Source organism: Pygocentrus nattereri, chromosome 19 (genome assembly GCF_015220715.1).
Source record: "Pygocentrus nattereri isolate fPygNat1 chromosome 19, fPygNat1.pri, whole genome shotgun sequence".
NCBI classification, from domain to species: Eukaryota; Metazoa; Chordata; class Actinopteri; order Characiformes; family Serrasalmidae; genus Pygocentrus; species Pygocentrus nattereri.
The window spans coordinates 4,975,535-4,999,988 of NC_051229.1; the positions used below are offsets into that span (position 1 = coordinate 4,975,535).

The following is a 24,454-nucleotide window of genomic DNA, read 5'->3' on the forward strand; positions in this document are numbered from 1 at the left end:
GCAACGACTTTGGCAGCTGTAGGAGACGCTTGAGCCGTCTGAACGTTTTCACTTCTTACTTTGCCACAAACAGTAAACAGACGCTGTTAAGACCACATTTGACCGACAGCCGATTTGGTCCGACTCTGAAGACGAGACGACACTAAATTCCCAAACTGTCGTCACCACTGAGCAGCTTTTCAGTCGGCAGCTGTGACAGAAGAACAGCTGAACAACCTGGAATCAGCCAGAAATGAACCCAACACCATTCGCCAGACGTGTCTGATCTTCAGAGTCGGACCAAATCAGACCGAGCCATAAAACTGACCCAATATCAGGTTCAGCTCAGTTTGGTCAGTTTCTCCAGATCAGTATTAATGTTGTTTAGTTCCAGCCGGTCTGTAAAGCTTCTTACAGCCCGTTTAGTTTGGCATTTAATGTTTTGATTTATTTCTTTATTTTTCCTTTCATGTTATTTTAGTTGCATATTGATTCATGATTATAAGGCCGTATTTTGGAGTTGTTGCTTTAGCACTTTTGTCTTCAAATGTTTTATTTTGTATCTGTGTTGTAAAACCTTTAAAAAGCAGTAAAAAAAGAAAAAAAGAAAAAGAAAACAAATCAAAAAAGGTTTATAATGTGAATTGCATTTAAAGTGCAATCACAATATTGGATAGACAAAGATCGCAATTAGATATCCTCAAATCTCAGCTCCAGCTAACCAATGGCCAAACGGTCAAGCTGCTGTCCTGCGTAGTTTTTCTCAGGTGTTCCCTGGTCCTGATTCAGCAGCATGTCAAACGGAAAAAGGAAACCGTAACCAGCACAATACGACTGCAGGAACCATTATGCCCTACAGTTGGGGCTGATAGCATCTATAACTATATGTAGATCATGTAAAAAGGTCACGTTAGGATAGCCCAGGCGTAGCTGATTTTTATCGAGTTAACGTTAGCGTGGCGGTTCATTCGTGGTTGTCATTTCCAACATGCCTGGTTTTGACAGCTACCACAGCACAGCGAAGCTCGGTTGGGTTGTAAACAAAGACCGGCACAGTTTTGTCATTGGGTGTAATGGGATTCTCGTAAAGCATGTCCAACCTAACAAAAATTTTAGATCAGTGGGCAGAGCATGGATAGGTCAACTGTTAACCAGAATTTCCAGCTGTTTCCAGCCTCTCCTACTATATAGCCCCACTTCTGATGTGTAGCCCCATTGACATCTACAATCTACAAGGCAGTCCTTATGTAATGGCACAGAGGCATGTTCTACAGTCCAATCCCTCTCTCTCTCCCCCACTTTTCTGTGGTCCTGAAGCCATCAAAATCACTCTCCAGTGACCACTTACACACATTCCACCAACCAAAACTGTTCTTACCTCAGCACTAGTAGCATACTGAAATTTTGGAACCAAAGTGGACAGCACTAGCGCTGGTCCAAAGTATGTGGGCTTGATTTGGGACCTGAGACTGCACTCATGAAGCAGTGACCCCCTCCCACTCCACCAGGTACTGCACTTTACCATCTTCGGTCACTCTACGGGCCAGGACCCGGTACTTTTCCCCACAGGCCATGCGGCCGGCGGCCCCGAAGTAGCTACTGATGGAGCTCTTGAGGTGGCTGAGCTGGGCATTGGGGTCCAGGCTCTGCAGAAAGTCTGTGGGGTGGAGCCGTGAGAAGGCCGGCTCTGGGACGCTGGGGCTGAGGGGCTCAGGGCGGGGTGGGATTTCAGGGTTTGGGGGTTGAAGCGCTCTCCGAGGCCGGCCACGACGCCTCTTCACTGGAGGCTGAGCGACAGGCCACAGGCGGTCCGAGTGAGTCTGGCTGGGGCTGCTCAGGCTAGTTTGGAGGAAAGTAGAATTGTAGGAGAGAGTGAACGTTTTTAAGGATACTGGCTTAAAAGCATTGGTCACCACACGTTTAATACCATTTTTAACAAGTGTTCTTCGACATAAACACACACACACACACACACACACACACACACACACCAGAAATCAAACTATACTGTGCTTTTTGGACATACAGCAAACTATTATTACAAACCATTGTGTTCTGACCCGTCACCCTTTTCAAACTCTAGAGAAAATCTGTTTATACACCAATCAGGCGTAACATTATGACTTGTTTCTACACTTATTGTCCAATTTATAAGCTCCACTTACTATATAGCTGCACTTTGTAGTAGAATTACAGACTGTAGTCCATCTGCTTCTCTGCATACTTTGTTACCCTGTTCTTCAGTGGTCAGGACCCCCATGGACCTTCACAGAGCAGGTACTATTTGGGTGGTGGATCATTCTCAGCACTGCAGTAACACTGACGTGGTGGTGGTCTGAATGAATCAGACACAGCTTTTAAACACCTCAGTGTCACTGCTGGACTGAGAACAGTCCACCAACCAAAAATATCCAGCCAACAGCGTCCTGTGGGCAGCGTCCTGTGACCACTGATGAAGGACTAGAGGATGACCAACACAAACTGTGCAGCAGCAGATGAGCTGTCGTCTCTGACTTTACATCTACTAGGTGGACAGACAAGGTAGGAGTGTCTAATAGAGTGGACAGTGAGTGGACACAGCGTTTAAAAACTCCAGCAGCACTGCTGTGTCTGATCCACTCAGACCAGCACAACACACACACCACCACCACGTGAGTGTTACTGCCGTGCTGAGAATGATCCACCACCCATATAGTACCTGCTCTGTAGGGTCCATGGGGGAATCTGGGCTAAAATCGGAGTAAAGGTCGTGTAGTGTAACCCCAGTTTAAGGACATTAAAAGGGCCTTCATTAAAAAACAGCCCATTTTTTTTTCAGCCAACAAAATACTTAGAATAACCCTTCAAACGTTTAGAAGGTGAATACTACCTGGATATGCTTGTTGAGGTAGTTTCACTCATAGTGGTGGCACCAACGGATTCGACATCTGAGGTACTTGATGACGGCACAGACTTTTCACTTTTGATGCTGGACAGTTAAAAAAGGAAAAAAAGGCATTTCAGTGTAATTAAATACTGCTTTTCTTCAACCATCGCCAAGACTTTAAACAGAACTCCTACCTTTTAGCAGTCATCACATCCAGCGAGTTGCTGTCTAGTGAGGGCAACTTCACATCTTTCTACAATACAGCGGAAAAGGTGAACAGAAGAAATGTCATTTCAGTATTTCAGCACTCAAAATGTTTTTAGCCTCTTTCCTTAATTTTGCACTGTGGTTTGTGGGCTGGTGAATATGTATCACCAGCAAAAACACACTCAGCTACAAGCTCTTACGGCCACACCTGAGCCAGAAGTCCATCTGATCGTCTTAGTTTGGCCAGCGTCTCCAAGGAGTGCGAGTTGTGTTTCCTCTTTCCTTTCTTCATGACTCCATTGGTGACCGTGCTGAAAAAAAAAGAGCTTCAATACCTCAGTGTCACGATGTAATATAGTTTTAAATAAAACTATTTCCTAAAGATAGTCAAGAACAGAGAAAGTGCGAGCAAGCAGAGAGGCAGAGAGGCAGAAGCTGTTTACACAGCAGGTAAAATTGGCCCAATTCCGATTTTCTCACCAATCCGATTTTTTTGGTTTGGTTGTTCTCAATATATTTTAAATGTGATCTGTATGCGCCATCAGTCTGAACACATCAGCCCCTGAACTGACCCACATGTGCAAAAGAGCAATGCTTCTTGTGGCTCATCCAGAGGTAAACAACCACGACAACCAGCGACCGCCAGTCGCTCCCAGAGCTTCAGTTTCATCTTCACCAGCATCACAGGAGTGATTCTAAGGTTCCAGTGGTTGACAGCTGGACTCATCAGCCAGAATGTGTTCGAATTTGCCGCTTCGTTCGAACACGGAGCGGCTGCGACGAGTCTCTCCTAATTTTTTGGCACAGAAACATCAGCCTAAAAGTTTGTGAGTCTCAGAAGCACAAAATAACGACGAATGTCGAGTTGGACCGATGTAAAAGATGGGAATTCATGCGACTGAGTGTCTGTAGCCAGAGAGGAGATGGTTCAAGAGTAAAGGAGACTGAGCATGAAAGAAAAAAAGAGAATGAGGGAAAATAACTTTGGGGCAGTCGTCGACTGGAGGTTAGGGAACTGGCCCTGTGACCAGAAGGTTGCTGGTTTGATCCCCAGTGCCGACAGTCCATGACTGAGGTGTCCTTGAGCAAGACACCTAACCCCCAATTACTCCCCAGGCGCCGTGGTTAGGGCTGCCCACCGCTCCGGGTGTGTGTGTGTGTCTATGGTGTTTCACTTCACGGATGGGTTGAATGCGGAGGTGGAATTTCCCCGTTTGTGGGATTCATAAAGTCTCAACTCAACTGCCAAAAACTACAGAACTATGGCATGAAAAGGAAGAAGAAAGAAAAAGAGTGAAAGGAAGAGTGAGAAAAAGAGACAAAAGGTGAAGAGAGACAGAGAGAAAGAATCCTGACCCTCACCTGGACGAGTGTGAGGGCTTGTTGGACTTCCTGCCTTTGATCTTAATCTCCTGAGAGGCCGTTTCTTGCTCCTTGTCTGAGGGGGTCTCTGAGCTGTGGGGGGATGGAGGGAAGCGGATCCGTAATCCAAAGAGGTGCTTCTTCTTCTTTATCTCTTTCCCAGAAATGAACCTGAGGTCCAGACAGGAGAGGAATAAAAACACGGTTATTTGCTCTTTGACAGTCATTATAAATTCCAGAAGCTGTGATGGAAAAGAGGAGACTCACATCGCAGGGTTGTTATTAAGTGCTTCCAGGATTCTATCATATCGCTCTGATTTGGGGGTGTCCGCAAGCTGTAGATTTAATGAAAGAAAAAAGGGCAAAGGGATACAGATGCTGTTGAATTTTAGCTCATGAGGACACAGAGTTGCCAGTTTAGTGTATTTACTTACACCACACCTACCATACAGGTGCACTTTGTAGGTTTATGGCAAGGGTGGCCAAACCTGTTGGCCCAATCCCATTTCACCCCTCCGTTTTGCGCGTTCACGTCTAGAGGTAGGGTGTATCAGTCTTTGTTGAGCCGGAGGGGGAGGGCGAAGTGTTGGGGCTACATGACCCTCCAAACTGTTTTTTTTTTCAGAGGCTCACTCCAAACGGAAAAGAGTAGGAAAAACGGCAAGACCAAAAAACCCCACAAACATGAGAATTTTCTCAGTTAAAAATGGTTGTTTCAGTGTATTTTGGTCCTTTTCTTCATAACAAAAAAAAAAAAAATCGCTAAGTGCATGCTAATGTCTCAGTAGCTACCTAGCTAAATTTCCCATTCCACCTTAAATAGTCCAGCAGCTCTGATGCCTGAAGCTCTAGAATGTAACTGCTGCTCCATTTAAGGTGGAACAGGAAAATCCAAACAAGAACCTGGTGAGTTTCTGACTTCAGCTTCACATCACTGAAGAACTGGGGGGGGGGGGGGGGGGTGTGTAATAAATAACTGCCCCCCTCTTTGAAGGCGTCTGATCCCTAAATGTAACTAAAGCCCAGCAGTGAGGAGCTGAACTTTCCCCTCCTCTGCTGTCCCTGCAGACGGGCAGGGTCGCCTACAGAGCGGCGCTGGTAGCTGATAATGAAGTGATGCTCTTTTATTTGAGGGCCTCATTTCAGAGGGAAGATCTCAACCACCACCCTTCGTAACTCTGTTCCAAGGGGTTAGGGTGACACTCAAAAACAGGGGGTAAAAAGAAGAAATGGGGTTGGGTCTTTATCTTGGGGAGCTAAAGTGTAACATTTGCTTTGGGCTGAATGATCTGGGGGAAATACCCTACTGTGATTCTGACCAACATTTGTTTTTTTTCTAAATGAAAACTACACTACGTAAGTTTTAGCGACCTGCACGCAACATTTTAAAGCGTAGGTTGTGTTTTGGATCCCTTCCTTGAGCGAAAGAATCCAATGATTTTGAGGACGATGAAAGATTTGCAGGCTATGTTCACATTACAAGCCTCATTTCTTAAATCTGAAATAAATAATATGTGGACAACAGCGGTCTTGTGATCAGAAACTGACCAATAACAAATGGGGTTGAGGTGCTGATGAACTGTGCAGTAATAAACGGGTTACATTCTGTATTTTTAAACCTGCAACTGAACCTAAATGAAAAGTGTTCTGGATATAAAAAGGGCAGTGAGTGTGGCTAATAATAAATAAGTAAACAAACTGGCCTCTCATAAGCCACCTTTACATGCAGTCTAATAGTCCGTTAATAATACGACTAATAGCTCCAATCGAACAGAACGTGTCCATGTAAACACCTCAATCAGTATAGTCTAGACTGATTGAGGCCATTTGGAAAACAGGTCCTATCCAACTGATCGAGGTGGGTAATCCTGTAAATAATCCGTTAAATGCAAGAACAATATCCGTGTAAACGCCCGAATCCGATTACATTCCCTATCGGAAAGTTCAAGTCCGTTCTGCATGTGCGTCGCTTCCTAGCCAAAGTTTACCGTTCAACATAAACTGGTCTGCAGAGGAGACGAAGTTTAAGCTCTGATCTTTAAAAGACGGCGGTGGGACGGACGTCCAGTTTGTGTCTCACAGCACGACGTCTTCCTCTCGGCCTTCTTTAATAAGGACATGTGAAGGACGTTTTCCTGAATCTGACATTTTAAAGCAATTAAAAACACAAGCACTGCTCACTGCTGCTCATCTCTCTGATGCGAGATGCTCGTTGTCATGGTAACATCTGCACTAAGCAGTTCTCTACACACTTGCGTCATTATGGATCGGATTACTTGTAGCGTGATCGTAAACTGAGATTTGCCATCAGATGGTTGAGCAGAGGGAGTACATAACCACCTCAGTCTTAATCTACAAATCGGACTGTATTCAATCGGATTGGCAAAAATCTTTTCATGTAAACACAGCCAATGTGTCTAAACGCAGGAACAAAACACTGAGTAGAATTACCTCTCCAAGCTGTAGCCCATCCCAGTTCTCGTTGATATAAGATATGAGCTCCAGTTCTGAATCAAAGTATTTCTTTTTATGAATAACACTCAGATTGTAGAGGCTCAGGTGTGCAACATCTACCCTGTGGAGACAGAGGAGAACACAAACATGCGTTTATGAAAAGGGTTTAAACTGAAGACAGAACTCTAAATTCTGCTGCCCCAGTTCTGAAGATATTTCTGAAACTCACCATTTGAGAGGCAGTCGTTTGAGGTACTCTGGTCCACTACTGCAAACTGAACAAACAAAAAGATAGAACCTATAGGAAATAAACACAAATTTGCATGCTATCAGGTTGGAAAATAGGAATGCACACCATCATTTGCAACTACAGTTCTAGATGAGTGTCTGGTCAGTATGATGCAAATTTGAGCCATAATATTATTCATTTGTCAATGTGTTTGATACACGCCGATATACAATTTTGTTGCTGTCCAATGAAAAACAAGTATCTCCAAAATCGTAACTTGACAGGAGAAGGCAAAAACACTCCCTTTCATATGTAAGTCAATGATTTTATTCCAAGTGATTTTGGAGCATTTCTATTGGCCCATTCATAAAGAAAATGCAACACAGCATAAACAACAGCTGGTTTATTGAAATGTTGTTGAAAAGGACAAAAAAAAAAAAAAAAAAAAAGACAAAAATGGAGATACATGGTTTTCTTTGGACAGTGATGATACCTTAGCCTTGTCACTCCACTTGTAAACTAAAGTAAAATTTGCACTCTAAACATGTCTTGGCTATAAATTTGACCATTTCTTTAAATTGAGCAATTATACATCTGGTCACAATTAGCCTCCTACTGCACCCATTAGGACAGCATTTAAAGAAATACTCAATTCACTATCATAATAATAATCATAATCATAATAATGTGTGCAGGGTTCCTTTTGATGTATGTAGCTTTGAAGTAGCATCGTGCAACAATGAGAAGAAATGATATAGAGCCCTGTTCCCTGAAGTGGTGAGACCATTCCACTGTCACACAACATTGCTTCTAGACAACAGCTACTTTCTTCTTTCGGCTGCTCCCTTTAGGGGTCGCCACAGCGGATCATCTGCCTCCATCTTGCCCTATCCACTTCCTCCTCTACTTTCACACCAACCATCTCCATGTCCACCTTCACTACATCCATAAACCTTCTCTGAGGTCTACCTCTTCTCCTTCTACCCGGCAGCTCCATCTCCAACATTCTTTGACCAATATATCCACTATTCCTCCTCAACACATGTCCAAACCATCTCAACCTGGCCTCTCTGGCTTTATCTCCAAACTGCTCCACCTTCACTGTCCCTCTGATCTGCTCATTTCTAATCTTGTCCAGCCTGGTCACTCCCAACGAAAATCTCAGCATCTTCATCTCCGCCACCTCCAGCTCAGCCTCCTGTCTTTTAGACAGAGCCACAGTCTCCAAACCAAACATCATAGCAGGACGCACTGCTGTACTTCTGCAAATTCTCATAAAAAAAATACCAAATGACCCTGAATGTATAAAGAGAGGTTTAAAAATGCCCACTAAGAGATGAGTGACCAAGTACATGCTTTATACTGACCTACACAAACTCTGCCCTTTACTGTTAACCCTGTCATTGTCGTTAAATACGTATAACGTTATTGTAAAGTGAGGAAAATGGGTTTGTTGCCCTGGGGCAACATCGTGCAATAGAGGGTTAAGTGAATGCTTTGCTCTTTACCTGTCTCCATTCAGCATAGGCCTTTCAAAGCACTGGATGCAAGCCTCGTGAAACCACTGCTTACACCTGTTGCACTGCAGCATCTTCAAATACCAGCTGTGAAGGAAAAAACACTCTTAAAATGTATTTCATCTGAGTAAATGCTCATCTGCTATTATTCAGAACACATTGGCCCAGGCTTTGTATGAGCATGTAGTGAATAAGTCCCATTTAGAAAAAAAGCGTAATAAACCTAAAAGGGAAAAAACAACATCAAGCGACTGATACGTTTTTCTTATGATTCAGAATTTTTTCAGGACCCATGAAATGAATTCAGACCCAATTGTTAAAAACACTGATTTGTCTAATTCTACGTTTTTTTTCTTCTGAAGATACGGTGATGAGGGCTGTGTGAGATCTTTACCTACTGCTATAAGGCTCTACAACAATTCTCCTTACTGCAGAGACGGTACTGATCTCCTGCTGTCTGAGCTGTGCTGAACCTCATCGCTGGAGCTCCTCTCTGATCAATACACTTTACACATTAATTCACTGTGCACTTTACTTTACACTACAATACTGATGCACCTCAGAGTTGGTCATGTCTGTAATCTGTGCTGTTAGATGACCTCTCGCCACTCAGTACCTGCTGTCTCAATACAGCGAATCTCTCATACGCCATGTAAATATCTAAATAGATACTCTTATACTTTATTTTATTACTCTTGTACTTTAACTTCTGTCTAGATTTATTTCTATATTGTATTTTTCTGCATAGTTTATGTGAGTTTGTGTGTAATTATATGTCTCGATACTGAAACACTGCAATTTCACTCCGGGATCAATAAAGTCCTTTCTGTCTTCCTTTCTATCTATCCGCAATTATCAATCAAAACAGCCATGAAGTAGACATTTAACAGAGAATTAAACAGAAGCCTTAACAACTAAATATCAGATTCTCAGTATTTATTGTGTCACTCTATCTTTATGACAGCCTCCATTCTTTTCAGGAGACTCTGATCTGCTTCTCACTATTCGACTATCCTCAAACACATTAGACGATGCTGAGGTCTGGACTCCGGAGCGGCCAGTCCTCTGAGAGAACTTTTTGTTTCCTTTTCTTAGGCTTCTTTCACACAGCAGGTAAAAGTGGCCCAAATCTGATTCTCATCAAATCACCAAAGTGTTTTGTTTGGCTGTTCTCAATACCTTTTAAATATGATCGGTGTCTGACAACAGTCTGAACAGATCGGCTCCTAAACCGACCCGCACGCGTAAAACAGCAGAGCTTCACGTGGCTCATCCAGAGGTAAACGATCACGGCTGCCAACGGACGCCAGTCGCTCAGCTTCATCTTCACCAGCATCACAGGAGCCATCATGATGCTTCGTTCAGACTGACAGCTGGGCTCATCACCCAGAACGTGGTTGAGCTGTAAAAAGGGCGCAGTCACCTCTTCGGTTTCTCTAAACTTTGCTTTCAGTCCTTTAACTGTTCTGTGACGCTGCTGCCTCGTTCTCTTCCGGCTGTGTTCCAATTCTTTGTCCAGAAACATCAGCCTAGATGTTTGAGTCTCAGCAGTGCATTTTGGCGAACGTCGAGTTGGACTGACGTAAAAGCCGCACGAATTCCGATCAGGATGGTCAGACTGAGCTGCGCTGCCGCAGATCGGATACGTATCGGATTTCAGCACCACATAAGAAAACGTCTCAAATCGGAACTGAAAATATCAGATTGTGTGTTTATCTGTTCACACAGACGCACATCTGTGTCACACGAAGAAAAGGATTGGATTTGGGCCACTTTTACCTGCTGTGTGAACAAAGGGTCGCAACAGGCATACATTTTATATCTGATCTTCTCAGAAACATCCCGAAAATGAATAAATTGTACTTAATGGACGTTTTTGGCTGGTAAATAAACGAACAAAGGCTGATCCCGGACTTCTATACACCGCTGTATGTCATCAGCACATACTAATACCAGAGACAACAGTATATCCATGACTTGGTATTTTGTAATCTATTAGGTAATTTGTGTTGTCAAACGCCCTCTCGTCATCATGTTAGAGCTGATCTCTGTGGCCATAATGTTAAGACTAGTCCTTATAGATGACTGGATAGTCCACTCACTCTCCAGGCCCTCCGCAGTAGCAGTAGCACTGCTGGGTGTTGGTTTTGTGGCCCTGATCCCACTCCAGCTCATCCAGGGTGTACGGCAGAGACTGCTTCATCTCCTGCAGGGCTTTAGCGTTCGGCCCCTTCTTGCGTGCACCGCCCCTCTGAAACCAGAACACAAAACCAGCAGAGAAAGAAAAAACAGGTCAATTGAACAAAAACTCTTCAGACTTCAACAGCAAACAGATGGACTACAGTCTGTAACTCTAGAACTACAAAGTGCAGCTATACAGTAAGTGGAGCTGATAAGATGGACAGTGAGCGCAGAAACAAGGTGGTCATGATATGAAATGAAATGCCTGATTAGAGTATAAGGACAGTAATACACTGAACACCACAATGTGTGTTGTTATACAATGTGTAGTGGTCTGTTACTACTCCAGAAATAAACATGTGTTTTTGCTCCACCTGCTCATCTTTAGGGGTTTAGACAATCAGTATGACACTAACGTGAATGAAGAAATGTGTCCAGAATGACAAACAGAGATGCAGAAAAATATAAAATGACTGAGGAAGCTGTAGAAGAGCAAGAATGAAGTAGAAATGTCATTTTAAAGATGAAGATCAAATCCAAAAGCAGATAACTTGACATGAAAGTAGACAATTCGTTTATTAAATCACTTCACTTAATCAACTGATCACGCGATTCTCGAAATATTTAACAAATAAATAAATAAATAAATAAAACCTACACATTTTGGCGATTTGTGACACTGTGCCACACAAGTTATTATTGTAAATGATAAATTATGAAAGTGTCAATATAGCAAGGGATTCTAAACTTTTAAATGGCAGTGCATTTCCAAAGGGAAACACAACATAAACACTAAAGAGAATTTAATCCCTGCAAACCTTCGTTGTTGTGGCAAAAACACACTGTCTGCAGAGCCATTTATCATCAGAAGCGATGACGCTGGAGTCGATGATGGGGGTGTGGCAGAGTTGATGGTATCCTACAAAATAAATCCACAGAAACGCATTAGAAGAGGAGCCATATTCTAATTTTCTCATTTCTATTTTATTCTGTTGTGTTATCAATTTCACTTTTCCCTTATTCTTATGCAAAGGTTTAAACACCACCAGTCAAATTACATCTTTCGCTCAACTTCCAAGTTAACGCATACAGTAAATTGTTCATTAGGAAAATACGGCAAATAAATGACAAACTTCTTTAAAAAGCTCTTAAAATTGTCACTTCAAAACAGCAAGGGCGCCCAAACTTTTGCCTACAATGCTATGATTTTCTCTTGCGGATTCGTAACGTTCTTGTTTGGTCTGTTTAGTATTTCACGTCCGATGTGTGTGCACTCAAGACACAACCGATCTCTGAGGTTGTGCATTATTCTGTACTTGGCGTCAGGCCCAAAATTACAAACTGCAGGTCTCCGTTTTGGTCAGTATGGGTGTAAAACCAGTGACCCAGTGAGTTTTTTCCCCCCAAATGAGATGAATCCAGCTGCATCGACGAGTTTGGACTCACAGTCCCACAACACGACTAGCGAAGGGCGAGGACGGCTTCCTCCGAGACCTAAGAAGAGCCACCGCATCTCAGGACAGCCGAACGTGCTCGGACCTCTAGTTCTGTTCTGTCAGCTAACAGACGTCCGAGCCGGCCAGTATCACTATGAGTGACGGGGAGCCATCCCACCCACCCAGAGAGAGCGAGAACAACTGTGCTCTCTTGGATTCCCAGCCACGGACGGCTGTAGCATCAGCTTAGCCCCTTATTCGTTTCGTGACCAACTACAGAACGACAACACGTCCTAATTTCTCATGTATCGCTGCTGTCGAACAAAATCTCATATCGAAAAAAAGGATGAACTTTACAAAAGAAAGTAGAAAAAAACCCCAACATACTAAAGTCAAAGGAACCAGACATTTCTTCATGCAATTTTGGGACATTTATTTTGGGCCATTCACCATGAAACGTGTACACAATGAAAAGAGCAACAGGCGTCTTCTAGTTATGAAAAAATCATCTTCAAAACCTGAAAAAAGCCAAAAAAATGGAGATACAAGGCTTTCTTCTGACAGCAGCGATAAACAGTGCTTAAACACAGTTTACACTTACATTTTATTTGGCCACTAGGTGTTTATTTACTCAGAAACAAGACAACAAATAACATTAATACAAGTAGTGCTTTTAAACATGTAAACGTATCCTTTCAACCATTTACTCTGGAACTGGCTCTGTAACCGGAAGGTCACCGGTTCGATCCCCAGAGCCGACAGTGCATAACTGAGGTGTCCTTGAGCAAGACACCTAACCCCCAACTGCTCCCCGGGCATCGTGGATAGGGCTGCCCACCGCTCCGGGCAAGTGTGCTCACTGCCCCCTAGTAATGTGTGTATTCACTAGTGTGTATGTGGTGTTTCACTTCACAGATGGGTTAAATGCGGAGGTGGAATTTTCCCGTCTGTGGGATTAAAAAAGTAACACTACTATTTTAAACAATACTTCATTAATTAAATCAAGTGAGCCGATGATGGAATGCAGCATATCGATGGAATATCCGGTGGGCATCCAGGAGAATCCTGGAAACAAACTTTTCAAAATAAGAAATTCTTTTTTCAGTGTTTGTGTGTTTGCATCACTTCTAACAATACGCGCCATGCTGAGCAAACAAACACTTACTGCCGGCACAAATGGCTTTAAATAGGTGCAAAAAAAAGAACTGCAGAAGTGTCCAAAACATTTTATTCATAATTTCATGTGTAAGTACAAGTTCTCAGGAAGAAAACTGATGCTGACCAATAAAGACATTAAGGCCCCGTCCCATTTCACCCCACGCCCCTACCACTGAGTCCTCAGCCCTCTGTTTTGCGCGTTCACGTCTAGGGTTGGGGTGCACCGTTTTTGGTGAGACAGAGTGGGAGGGCGACGTGTTGGGGCTACAAAAGAAGGTTTTACAGAGACACTACAAACGGAGTGATATGAGGGGGAGGGGGGGGAGAAAAATCAGTAAGATGAAGCACAAGCGACCAAAGAAACCCACAAATGGGAGAATTTTCTCTGTTAAAAAAAAATGACAATAACCAAGTTAGCTAGCTAACTTTCCCGTTCCACCTTAAATAGTCGAGCGGTTCTGGTTCAGCAGCGCTAGTAGCTGCTCTTTTTATTTGAGGGTCATATTTTGTAGGGAAGATTCCAACCACCACCTCGTAACTCCGTTCCAAGTGGTTAGGGGTGACACTTGAAAACAAGGTATGGGGTGAAAAGAAGAAACGGGACTGGGCCTAAAAGTCTCGACACGGAACACTAGTCGACCTACCTTGTCCACACTTGTCGCAGATGACCATTTCGTTGGGCGGCTCTGAGCTTTCATTCTGACAAATGGTGCAAAGCATCTCCTCTCCACTGTCTCCTGTAACACAGAGCAGCAACAAATTACTGTCCTGGTTCAGTTCCAACGCAGCACTCGACCCCCAACAAGTCACGAGTGAGAGAAAATCCCCAGCTGAGGTGACGCCACAGACTCATGAGAAGAAACATCCAGGCATCTTAAACTTGTCTGAAAGCTTCCTCCAAATTAAAACACTAACTGGAATATTAATGAATGCTTTGTGCTACATGAATATACAATACGCACCCACACTTTTCCCTTGTTTTCTTTTCCTAATAAACCTAAAAAATGTGGTAATTTGTTTACCACAAACTTGTTTTATTGCCAAAATAATCAATAAATAACAATCAAAAGAGGCTTAAGTTATTCTGGCACTTCATTTCATCCAGTAAGTATTAAAAGCACAACGATTCAAATGAGCTGCAAATCTTGTGTCTCTGATTCATGACACTAGACAAACAAATAGCATTCCTAGCATAAATAGTACACTCACCAGCCACTTTATTAGGTACACCTGTTCAGTTGCTTGTTAATACAGATACCTACTCAGCCAATCACACGGCTGCAACTCAACGCATTTAGGCGTGTAGAGGTGGTCAAGATGACTTGCTGAAGTGCAGACCGAGCATCAGAACGGGGAAGAAAGGGGATTTAAGGGACTTTGAACGTGGCGTGGTTGTTGGTGCCAGACGGGCTGGTCTGAGTATTTCAGAAACTGCTGATCTACTGGGATTTTCACACACAACCATCTCTAGGGTTTACAGAGAACGGTCCAAAAAGAGGAAACATCCAGTGAGCGGTCAGTTGTGTGGACGAAAATGCCTTGTTGATGTGAGAGGTCAGAGGAGAATGGGCAGACTGGTTCCAGATGATAGAAAGGCAGCAGGAACTCAAATAACCAACCAGAATCTCTGAGGAACGTTTCCATCACCTTGTTGAAAGTGTGGCACGAAGAATTAAAGCAGTTCTGAAGGCAAAAGGGGGTCCAACCTTTTACTAGCAAGGGGTACCTAATAAAGTGGCCAGTGAGTGTAATTACATTACTACTAATATATTTTATATGTATATTTATGATGCCTTACTGTTCCTCCAGCTCCACAAATACACAGTGCAGTGCAAAAGTCAGAGACAACAATTAATTCATCCCATTTTCAGTCATAACAGCCATTAAGTGCAAGACAATTACAGGTAAACAGTCGTTATTGTACCAAAACCTCATTTCTCCAACATTACACTGCATGAGAAAGGAAAACAACTTCTACCTTTAATGTATGCTAATAACTTGAGGTTATTTTCCAAGTCATTTTCTATTGGTTATGAAATGCTCACACAATGTTACTGACAGCTGGTCATTAACTAGAGTAAAAATATAAACAAAGAACTAGTGTTATGAGGTTTTGATATCATGAAATCCTGTAATATTCTCATGCTAAGTCCTGTTTGCTGTGATTGACCCAATAACACTAATCCCAGTGCACCAGTCAACCCACACACTTCTGCAAAGTGGAGTGTTTAGGATGTAAAAACTCTTCATAGGGCTGCACGAAAAATTGTATTTTTATTGCTATGTTGGTATTGCAACATGAGTTTCTGTAATAAATCATTAAGAGCTGCGATGACAGATCAAATGATCTCAAACACAATGCCAAAACCAAATAATTGGAACGCCGGGAATATAGCCTTAGAAGCCCAACCAATGCCTCCCAGCACCTGCCAATTACAAACCACACACATGCTCAGCCAAATTCTACTGTACCCTTAACTTTTAGCCTATAACGTAGTTTAAAACAGTGGTTTCCAACACTGATCCTGACGAGCCTAGTTCCAACCCCAATTTGCCACATCTGCTTCAGCTAATCAGCCTCTATCCAAGCCCCTGATTGGCTGGATTAGGTGTATCAGAGTTAAGTAAGGGCGGGGCAGCTTACAGGATACAGGCTGGAACTAACCTAACTCACTCGGTCATGCCTTCATGGACCTTGCTCTGTGCACTGGGGCTCAGTCATGCTGGACCAGAAAAGGTTCTTTTCCAAACTTTTCCAAACCCACAAAGTTGGAAGCAGACAATTGTCCAAAATGTCTTGGTGCTGGAGCATTAGGACTTCCCTTCACTGGAACTAAGGGTCAGAAACACAACCCTATATCATTATCCCTCCTCCACCAAACTTTACAGTTGGCACAATGCAGTCAGGCAGGTGGCATTCCCCTGGTATTTGCCAAACCCAGACTCGTCCATCAGACTGACAGATAGCGAAGCGCGATGCGTCACTCCACAGAATACATTTCCACTGCTTCAGAGTCCAGTGGCACCGCTTTACACCACTTCATCCGACGCTTGGCATTCGACAATGGAAACCCAGGCCATGAAGCTCCCGGGGAAGTTTTTGTGCTAGGTTGATGGCAGAGGAGGTCTGAATGCACTTATTGATCAGCAGAGCGCTGGTGACTTGTATAAACTACGCTCCTCAGCACTCTGTGACCCGCTCTGTAACTTTAAATGGTCCGACACGTGGCAGAGTTGCTGTGGCTCCTAAACACTTCCACTTTTCAAAAACACCACTCACTGTTGATCGTGGAATATCTAGGAATATCTAGGAGTTATTCTCACAAACACTATCACGCCACTGAGCGTTTGAACGTTTTCACTTCTTACTTTGCCACAAACAGAAAACGGACGCTGTTAAGATCACATCTGACCGACAGCTGATTTGGTCCGACTCTGAAGACGAGACGACACTAAATTCCCAAACTGTCGTCACCACTGAGCAGCTTTTCAGTCGGCAGCTGTGACAGAAGAACAGCTGAACAACCTGGAATCAGCCAGAAATGAACCCAACACCATTCGCCAAACTAAACAGGCGACTAAGCTTTACAGACCGGCTGGAACAAAACAACATTAATACTGATCTGGAGAAACTGACCAAACTGAGCTGAACCTGATATTGGGTCAGTTTTATGGCTCAGTACTTCAGAAGACGAGGCTTACAGCAGACTGTGCAGCGAGTGGGCGGAGCTTGTTACTCTGACGTAGCAACAAGCTGCTCGTTAAGGAGCTATAATAATTTGGAGGAAGGAACTGAACGGCCAGTTTATTAATTTCTTACTGTATTTAACTGTTGTATTAAAGCAGTAGAGACACTTGGAGTGAGTTATCACCAATAACATCACTGGGGGCTGTGATGATCACAATCTCATGTGTGCGTGCGTATATATATATATATATATATATATATATATATATATATATATATATATATATATATATACACACATATACACACACATACATACATACATACATACACATACACACACACATACCATAGATTTAAAAAGATTTGTGTTAAAACTAAAGTGATGGAACTGCAAAATAAATAAATAAATACTAATTTTATGCCCATATTGTGCAGCCCAACGTGCCTAAATTGAGTCAAATATTTGGAATCTCTACATCAGTGCATGTCAGTTCATACATGGCCTACTAGAGTGTTACAATACCATCAGTAAACGTAGGCAGCTGCATTTTCTTCACTTCTTCAGGCTTCTACAAGGAAAATTGACAAGTGAAAAACTCCACATGAATTAAAACAATTCGACTTGGAAACACAGTACGTGACAAAATCAGGTGGCCCTTCATATTAGGCACTACGGCATTCCTGTCACAGCGAAGTTGTTGTCAGTTACTAGTAGAACGCAGTGAAGAGCACTTGCCTGTCTGAATGTCCTTCCAAAGAACCCACGATTTGGACTGATCTTCAAAAACCACTAAACAGTTATGCTTTTGTTTGTTTATCTGTGTGGAGGAAGAGAAAATAAAAACAATCATACCGACTGATCTCACAGTTGAAAGCACATACAAAAATGCTCGTTATATCTGAAGCTGTACGCAGACGTTTGTGCGCCCGGTCCAATGACATACACTTTTTGTTGGTTTTGTAAGTGAAAATAAGTCAAACACAGAGAACTCACTTCTGCACGATTCAATACACAATTACTGCTTACTGACTTACTGACACACTGAAAAAATACAACATTAAACGCATTCTGTGCAAAAGTTATGGAACATATTTGGTACCCCTTTCCCCCAATATGTTGACCAGGGGTGTCCAAACTGTTGCCTGCAACTGTATATACAGTACACATTTACACACAGGTCTGGCTCCCTGGACATTTTTATTTGAAATCTTTTTTAGTCCAATAGAGATTTTACAGCTGGAAGGCTGAACCAAGTTCAGGTTTTATTGCATTGTATACATTTGATCCGGCTAGTTTTGGTTTCGCTTTGCAGTTTCGCCGTCGTTTACGTCAGCTGCGTCTCCTCGTACTTAACCGTGACGGGCTTACAGAGGAGCATCTGACATCGACACCGTGTCAATTTGGCGAGCAGCCTTTTCCAGTTGAATGGAGAGGGGAAAAAATCGTCTCTCTCTCTCGTCCTCTCAAAAAATAAGGTATACATTTTTATGCATTTTTGAAAAAGTTTTTCGGTGGATCAAATTACAATTAAATATTTCGTCTTTTCCTTCTTCTGCTGTTTAAAGGGCAGCCAAATTTTGGTCCTTAGGTCTGGACCATGGTCCCAAACACCTTTCACACCTGCTGATTTGGTCCACACCAGAAGTCCAAATGCCTGAACCAAACAAGGCAGGGGTGGAAGCACCCTAGGATTAGGCTTGGTCTGGGTCTAGAAATCTGACCCACAGCTCGTTAACATATATATCTCCGTCATAACCAAAACTTTGCATCTTCATTTCTTGTCGTTTTTCAGTTTTTGACAATTTGAAAACGCCTGCTGTCTTTTACATTGCGTATAAATTTCATTATGAATCGACCAAAAGAAACGGCCCAAAATGACTTCGTAAAAATTCTGGTTCCATTGACTTGCATTGAAAGTAAAGCAGGATTTTTCCTTCTCCAGAAAAGTTATCGTTTTGGAGAGACAAGGTTTTGTTGAGGCAGCGACGTCATATGCAAATTAATATGTAATTTATTCAATTTAGCGTTTCAGGTAAGCTTATTTATTTTGAACAGGATAGAAAAGTAGTAAGCTCACCTTCTCGATTGTCCCCAGGTAAAACAGGCCATCTGACCATCGAGCTAAAACATCCTGCCCCTCCTCAAACTTGTTTGCGAGTCTGGCCGTGTCACTCTGCCCATCTTTGGGGGAGAGTTTGGACAGGGACACCGGAGACTTGTCTTTATGGTGGGAAGGAGACTTCTGATGGGACCCCGGGCTGTTTGCGACCGTTGAGTCTCTGTCATGAAAAAGTTACACATCAGCGAACGCATAAACTACGGTGTTATAACTGTTTCCCTTATTCTGCCAAAACAACTGTCCTGAACAACCCGAGTGACGAGTACTAAAGAACTTTTCATTATATGCATGAGACATTAATAAACATCTATATTCTAACATGACATCTGATTTCACGCAGCGTAAAAAGGAGTAAGACAATGGTTAAAAAGAGCCGTTTACAAACCTTGCTCACTGATTCAGAACATTATATACACAGGTAAATATTAAAATATGTATTTAAGTACTCTTAAAGGAGGGGGGCAGGGGGAGGAGGTCAAAGCTTAATGCCTGTGGTGAGCCAAAGGCCAAAAAGACAAAAATGAACAAAATGTGTGTAGAGTTAAAATTAATTTTACATTATATTTTGTAAAAAAAAAAAAAAAAAATATTAAAAAAATTCTAAAATATGTTCTATATAGAACCACAACATATTTAGCTTTTTTATTGTTAGGTGGGATTAGGGTAGCTTTCCAGTAGGCCTTCCTATTCCCATTTCAGAGGCGACGTTCACATTACCAGGTTGAAGTGGCATGTATCCGATTTTTCCCTCTGATGTGAATCGGATCTGGTGTTTTCAGGGCCGTGTGAACACAAATCTGATCTTTTCAAATCCGACCTGAGCCACTTTCATATGTGGTTCTAGATCGGATACGTATCCGATTCGTGGCCATGTGACCTTAATGTGAGGCTCAGATCGGAATTCATCCGCTTTATTTCCACTGTGCTGCACCATCATTCAGCGTTACCACGGCGACAGCGCAGAACAGACGTCAAAGCCTGTAAACGGTGGAAAAGCAGCTCGTCCCACCTTTTCCTCCTTCGTCTGGCTCTAATAACGAAGCTGAGAGCTGATCAGAGTTAATGATCTTCTCAGCGAAGCTCGTTCTGCTCGTTAGTTTGTGCTGATGATGCAGTGATTCAGTCACGTGACGTTGCTGAGTAGGATGTGTGAACGAGTGTGAACCATCGCGTCAGAGAGATCGGATTTGGGCAATGAGGGTAGGAGTGTGAACGTTTTTGTACAACGGTACACAATTTTTAGGAACTTCAAGTGAAATTCCACTATATATTTTTATTTTCTGCTTAACGTTAAGAAGTAAACGAAGCAATTCAGAGTCGTTTGGTGTGACACTTTCTGTTCTAGAGAATCTGAACTGTTCACAGTGGTGGTGAAGGGAGATTTTGGTCTAAAATACACGATTAAAATCCATTAAAGGCAGGGAGGTTTTCAGATTTCGCACTCTTTAAAAAAGACGACAGGTGAGTAAAATGTCTGTGTTATAGACGTCGCAAACCCTGGTTCCCATCACCGCCACTGTAAAGAAATCAGAGTCTCTACAATGAACCAATACACATCACACCGTTCTCAATGACTTTACAGCTCCATGACAGAATTAGGCAGTAATGCTGAATAAAACTGGTGTAATTACCTTTAACTTGCCTTTAGGACAGACACCAAGCATAAAAACATTGGACAGAGACTCACAGTTCACAACAATGACTGGCCAAATGTCACAACCAGCTTTAAGCAGACATTTCTCAATTACATTAAATACAAGTTCTAGACTGGGGGTCTGCCAAATGCTGTAAACGTAAATATGATCACATTTTTAAATGTTCTGAGGCTGGAGGTCAGGGAACCGGCCCTGCGACGGTTCGATCCCCAGACCTGACAATACACAACTGAGGCGTCCTTGAGCAAAGCCCCCCCCCAACTGCTCCCCGGGCGCTGCGGATAGGGCTGCCCACCGCTCCGGGCAAGTGTGCTCACTGCCCCCTAGTGTCTGTGTGTTGTTTTGACTGCACGGATGGGTTAAATGCAGAGAATTTCCCAGTTGTGGGACTAATGAGGGTCACGTAATCTTAATATCAACATCTTATGTGGTCAACAACTGAATATCAAACCAAATAAAGCACAGTTCAGTGATATTTCAACAATATTTTTCTCTATTTAGAGCACAACATGTGAGAATCTGGCTCACTTTCTTCTCTGACTGCTGTTTCTCTTCTGCATGTGCCACTCACTCAAGTCTCAGCGCTCACTGTAACGCACAGATCTGATTGGCTGAGTAACTAAACGTCATATTTACATCGTATGTGATTGGGTCTGTGAGTCTCCCGGGCCACTACAGCTACCGTAAAGGCTAGAAATAATAGGTTTATTAAAATAGAACCACCACGTCAAAATGAAGTAATTCTCCATAGTTCATCGGCTACAGTTCCAGGTGCGCATAGGACAGCATCTGGGTCCGGACTCGGACCACGGTCCGCCTATTAGTGACCTCTGTTCTAGAGTTTCCTACAAGGCAATATACAAGTATTATAGATCACTATAATACCAAAAAAATCAACAACGTAGATAAAACAGATGTAGATTTCTGTCCGTCTGAATTTGAATGTCTTGTTAGGGTTGGGCTTGATCTACAACTACACGCCCATTAACCCACGTCACTCAAAAACAATTTTTAATATGATAAAAAAAATTAGATGCACAATTTAATAACTCCCAAATGTATAAAAGCCCCTTTTGTCTGAACAACTTTGGCTGAAACAAAGTAAAATAACCAGTAGTATAAAACAATAACAACCTCGAAGAAAAGTTGAGCTGAATGACCATCTTTAACGGTTCTTTAGCAAAGGCCCTATTTAAAACCGCGAGTTCTCTATAGAACCATGTCATGTTTAAATGGTTCTTCAGATTGACAGAGAACATACCGTACATGGTTCTACAAGGAAACCCTTCATTAAAAATGCAGACAATTCTTCGAGGGTCCTTTAGAAATCATGAGTTCTCAAAGAACCGTTTGCACGATTAAAAGGTTCTTTGCATCATGAAAGTGTTTAGATCGATGAATATGCTGTAGATGGTTCTATACAGAACCCATTTGAAAAGGGTTCTATACAGAATCATCTCCAGCACATTCTTAAGAACCCTTTCATGATGCAAAGAACCGTTTAATCAGGCAAAAGGGCTCTTTGGGCGTACGTGGTTCTATATAGGACCATTTTCTTTGCTAAAGAGCCCTTGAAGAACCATTTTTAAGAGAGTGGTTCTGTATAGCACCAATAAGGATTCTTCTATTGTTATGACATCACATATGTAACAATAGTGGAACCCTTTTTGCTGCAACACGGAACCATATACAACACATTCTCCATCTGAAGAACGATTTCACCATGCACAGAACCGTTTCAGCATGCAAAAGGTTCTACACAGAACTCGTGGATCTAGGAACCCTTGAAGAACCCTCTTCCAGAAGAACGTAACCACAGTTAATCGCTTTATATCTGAAGTGGGAGAACCTGGGAGTGGGAGAACCTGGGAGTCTCCACAGAAATAAAGTGAATATTCTCGTGCATATTTGACTGTTAATAGCGAAGAGAGCGACTTTAATCATGCAGAGGGCTCTGAGTGTTCATAGGACCCCCTGAAGAACCATTTTTAAGAGTGTGGTTCTGTAAAGCACCAAGGATTCTTCTACTGTTATATCACATCACACACGTAACAACAGAAGAACCCTTTCTGGTGCAAAACAGAACCAAATACAACGCGTTCTCCATCAGCCTGAGGAACGATTTCACCACGTAGAACTCGTGGTTCTAAGCAGAAGCACTGGCCTCCTTGAAGAACCCTCTTCCAGAAGAACCTAACCACAGTTAATCGCTTTATATCTGAAGGGGGAGAAACTGGGAGTCTCCACAGAAACAAGGGGAATATTTTCGTGCAAATTTGACTGTTAATAGTGAAGAGAGCGACTTTAATCAGCCTGAGGAACGATTTCACCACACAAAGAACCGTTTAAGCACGCAGAACTCGTGGTTCTAAGCAGGAGCACTGGCCTTACTGAAGAACCCTCTTCCAGAAGAACGTGTTTACAGTTAACCGCTTTATATCTGAAGGGGGAGTGGGAGAAACTGGGAGTCGCCACAGAAACAAAGTGAATATTTTCGTGCAAATTTGACCGTTAATGCTGAAGGAAGTGGCTGGAAACGCACCCACACGCCTCTATCCTGAAAACACGGGCTTTATGCCGACATTTCTCGGCGTTTTCTGTCTTTTCGGCCGCTCTTCTCCGACTCCGCTTCGGCTCGCAGGTTATTGTTGTTGGTATTGTTCAGTATAAAGGCTGATTATCAGCTGCCTTACCTCATTCGGCCACTTCCCACGGTTAAACCGCTGCATACACAGAAAACAATACAACGCAGAGCGTAAAGCGGGCGGTGGCGAGCTGTTAAACTCGGCTCTCAGCTTCAAATCTAATGTTTTTAACATAAAGCGAATGAGTGCTTCCCCCCCGCCGCCTCCTCTCTCGCCATTTTGGGTTCCCGCTGAGCTGCGAGTGCATTATGGGACGCGCTCAGTCCGCCCATCGGTTTCCCTCACAAAAATTTGAATTCGCGAAGGGGTGTGTTTTATTTATTTATTTATTTTTAAAAATTTTCTTAGAAAGAAGCATTAATAGTAATAAACTTATTGCGAGTCCCCTTTTACGGGCATAAATCAGCGTGACCGCGTCCCCATCCTTATGTTTTTACAGCGTAGATAAACGGTGAATTAAATGCGATGCATGTTACAGGCTCTACGTCCACGCCAGCACATATTCTGTCACATTTGATCCTTTAGGGGTGTCAAAGTGTTACTTGACAGCAAAAAAAGACAAAATACCGCTTTTAAGAGCGTTTTTTCCATAACGGACTACAAGTTCCGTTGCGCGGTCAACGTCACCAGCACGCATTCCACTCAGCGGCGACACCACGGCGCCATGGGATTTGTAGTTCGAGGGCTCAACAAAGCGATTATTGTGTTCGTAGCTGGGACGACGTTACAGTTTTGGGTGATTTTGCAACGTAAATGAAGATTCAGAATGACTTTTAACGCTTGGCCTGCACTCAGATGGTTCTGCAGTGGTTCTTTAGTAAAGCCAGTGGTTCTGTTCACAAGCATGTGCGTGCTTAAATGGTTCTTTGCATTGTGGAAAGGTTCTTCAGATTGATAGAGAATGTCTTGTGTATGGTTCTGTATATAGAACCTTTATGAAAATGGTTCTCTATA

The 24,454-nt window shown here is 42.8% G+C and overlaps 1 protein-coding gene across 3 annotated transcripts; it reads right to left on the minus strand.

Moving 5' to 3' along the window:
- Positions 1–340: 340 nt before the first annotated feature.
- mtf2 (metal response element binding transcription factor 2) lies at positions 341–23,703 on the minus strand. 3 transcript variants are annotated; one of them, XM_017712282.2, is made up of 16 exons: positions 23,549–23,703; positions 19,159–19,360; positions 17,817–17,898; positions 14,034–14,126; positions 11,614–11,714; positions 10,717–10,865; positions 8,606–8,701; positions 7,098–7,166; positions 6,866–6,989; positions 4,682–4,749; positions 4,415–4,585; positions 3,261–3,363; positions 3,040–3,098; positions 2,849–2,947; positions 2,678–2,708; positions 1,562–1,818 (listed from the first exon to the last, which is right to left on the minus strand). In XM_017712282.2, the coding sequence occupies exons 1-16, from the start codon at positions 23,551–23,553 to the stop codon at positions 1,708–1,710; spliced, it is 1,563 nt and encodes a 520-aa protein (XP_017567771.1). In that variant the 5' UTR covers positions 23,554–23,703; the 3' UTR covers positions 1,562–1,707. The 3 variants fall into 3 exon arrangements, with proteins under 3 accessions (XP_017567770.1, XP_017567772.1, XP_017567771.1); XM_017712281.2 differs by lacking the exon at positions 2,678–2,708 and having other exon boundaries at positions 341–1,818; XM_017712283.2 differs by lacking the exons at positions 2,678–2,708; positions 19,159–19,360; positions 23,549–23,703 and adding an exon at positions 17,604–17,649 and having other exon boundaries at positions 341–1,818; positions 17,817–17,893.
- Between the last annotated feature and the right edge of the window lie 751 nt (positions 23,704–24,454).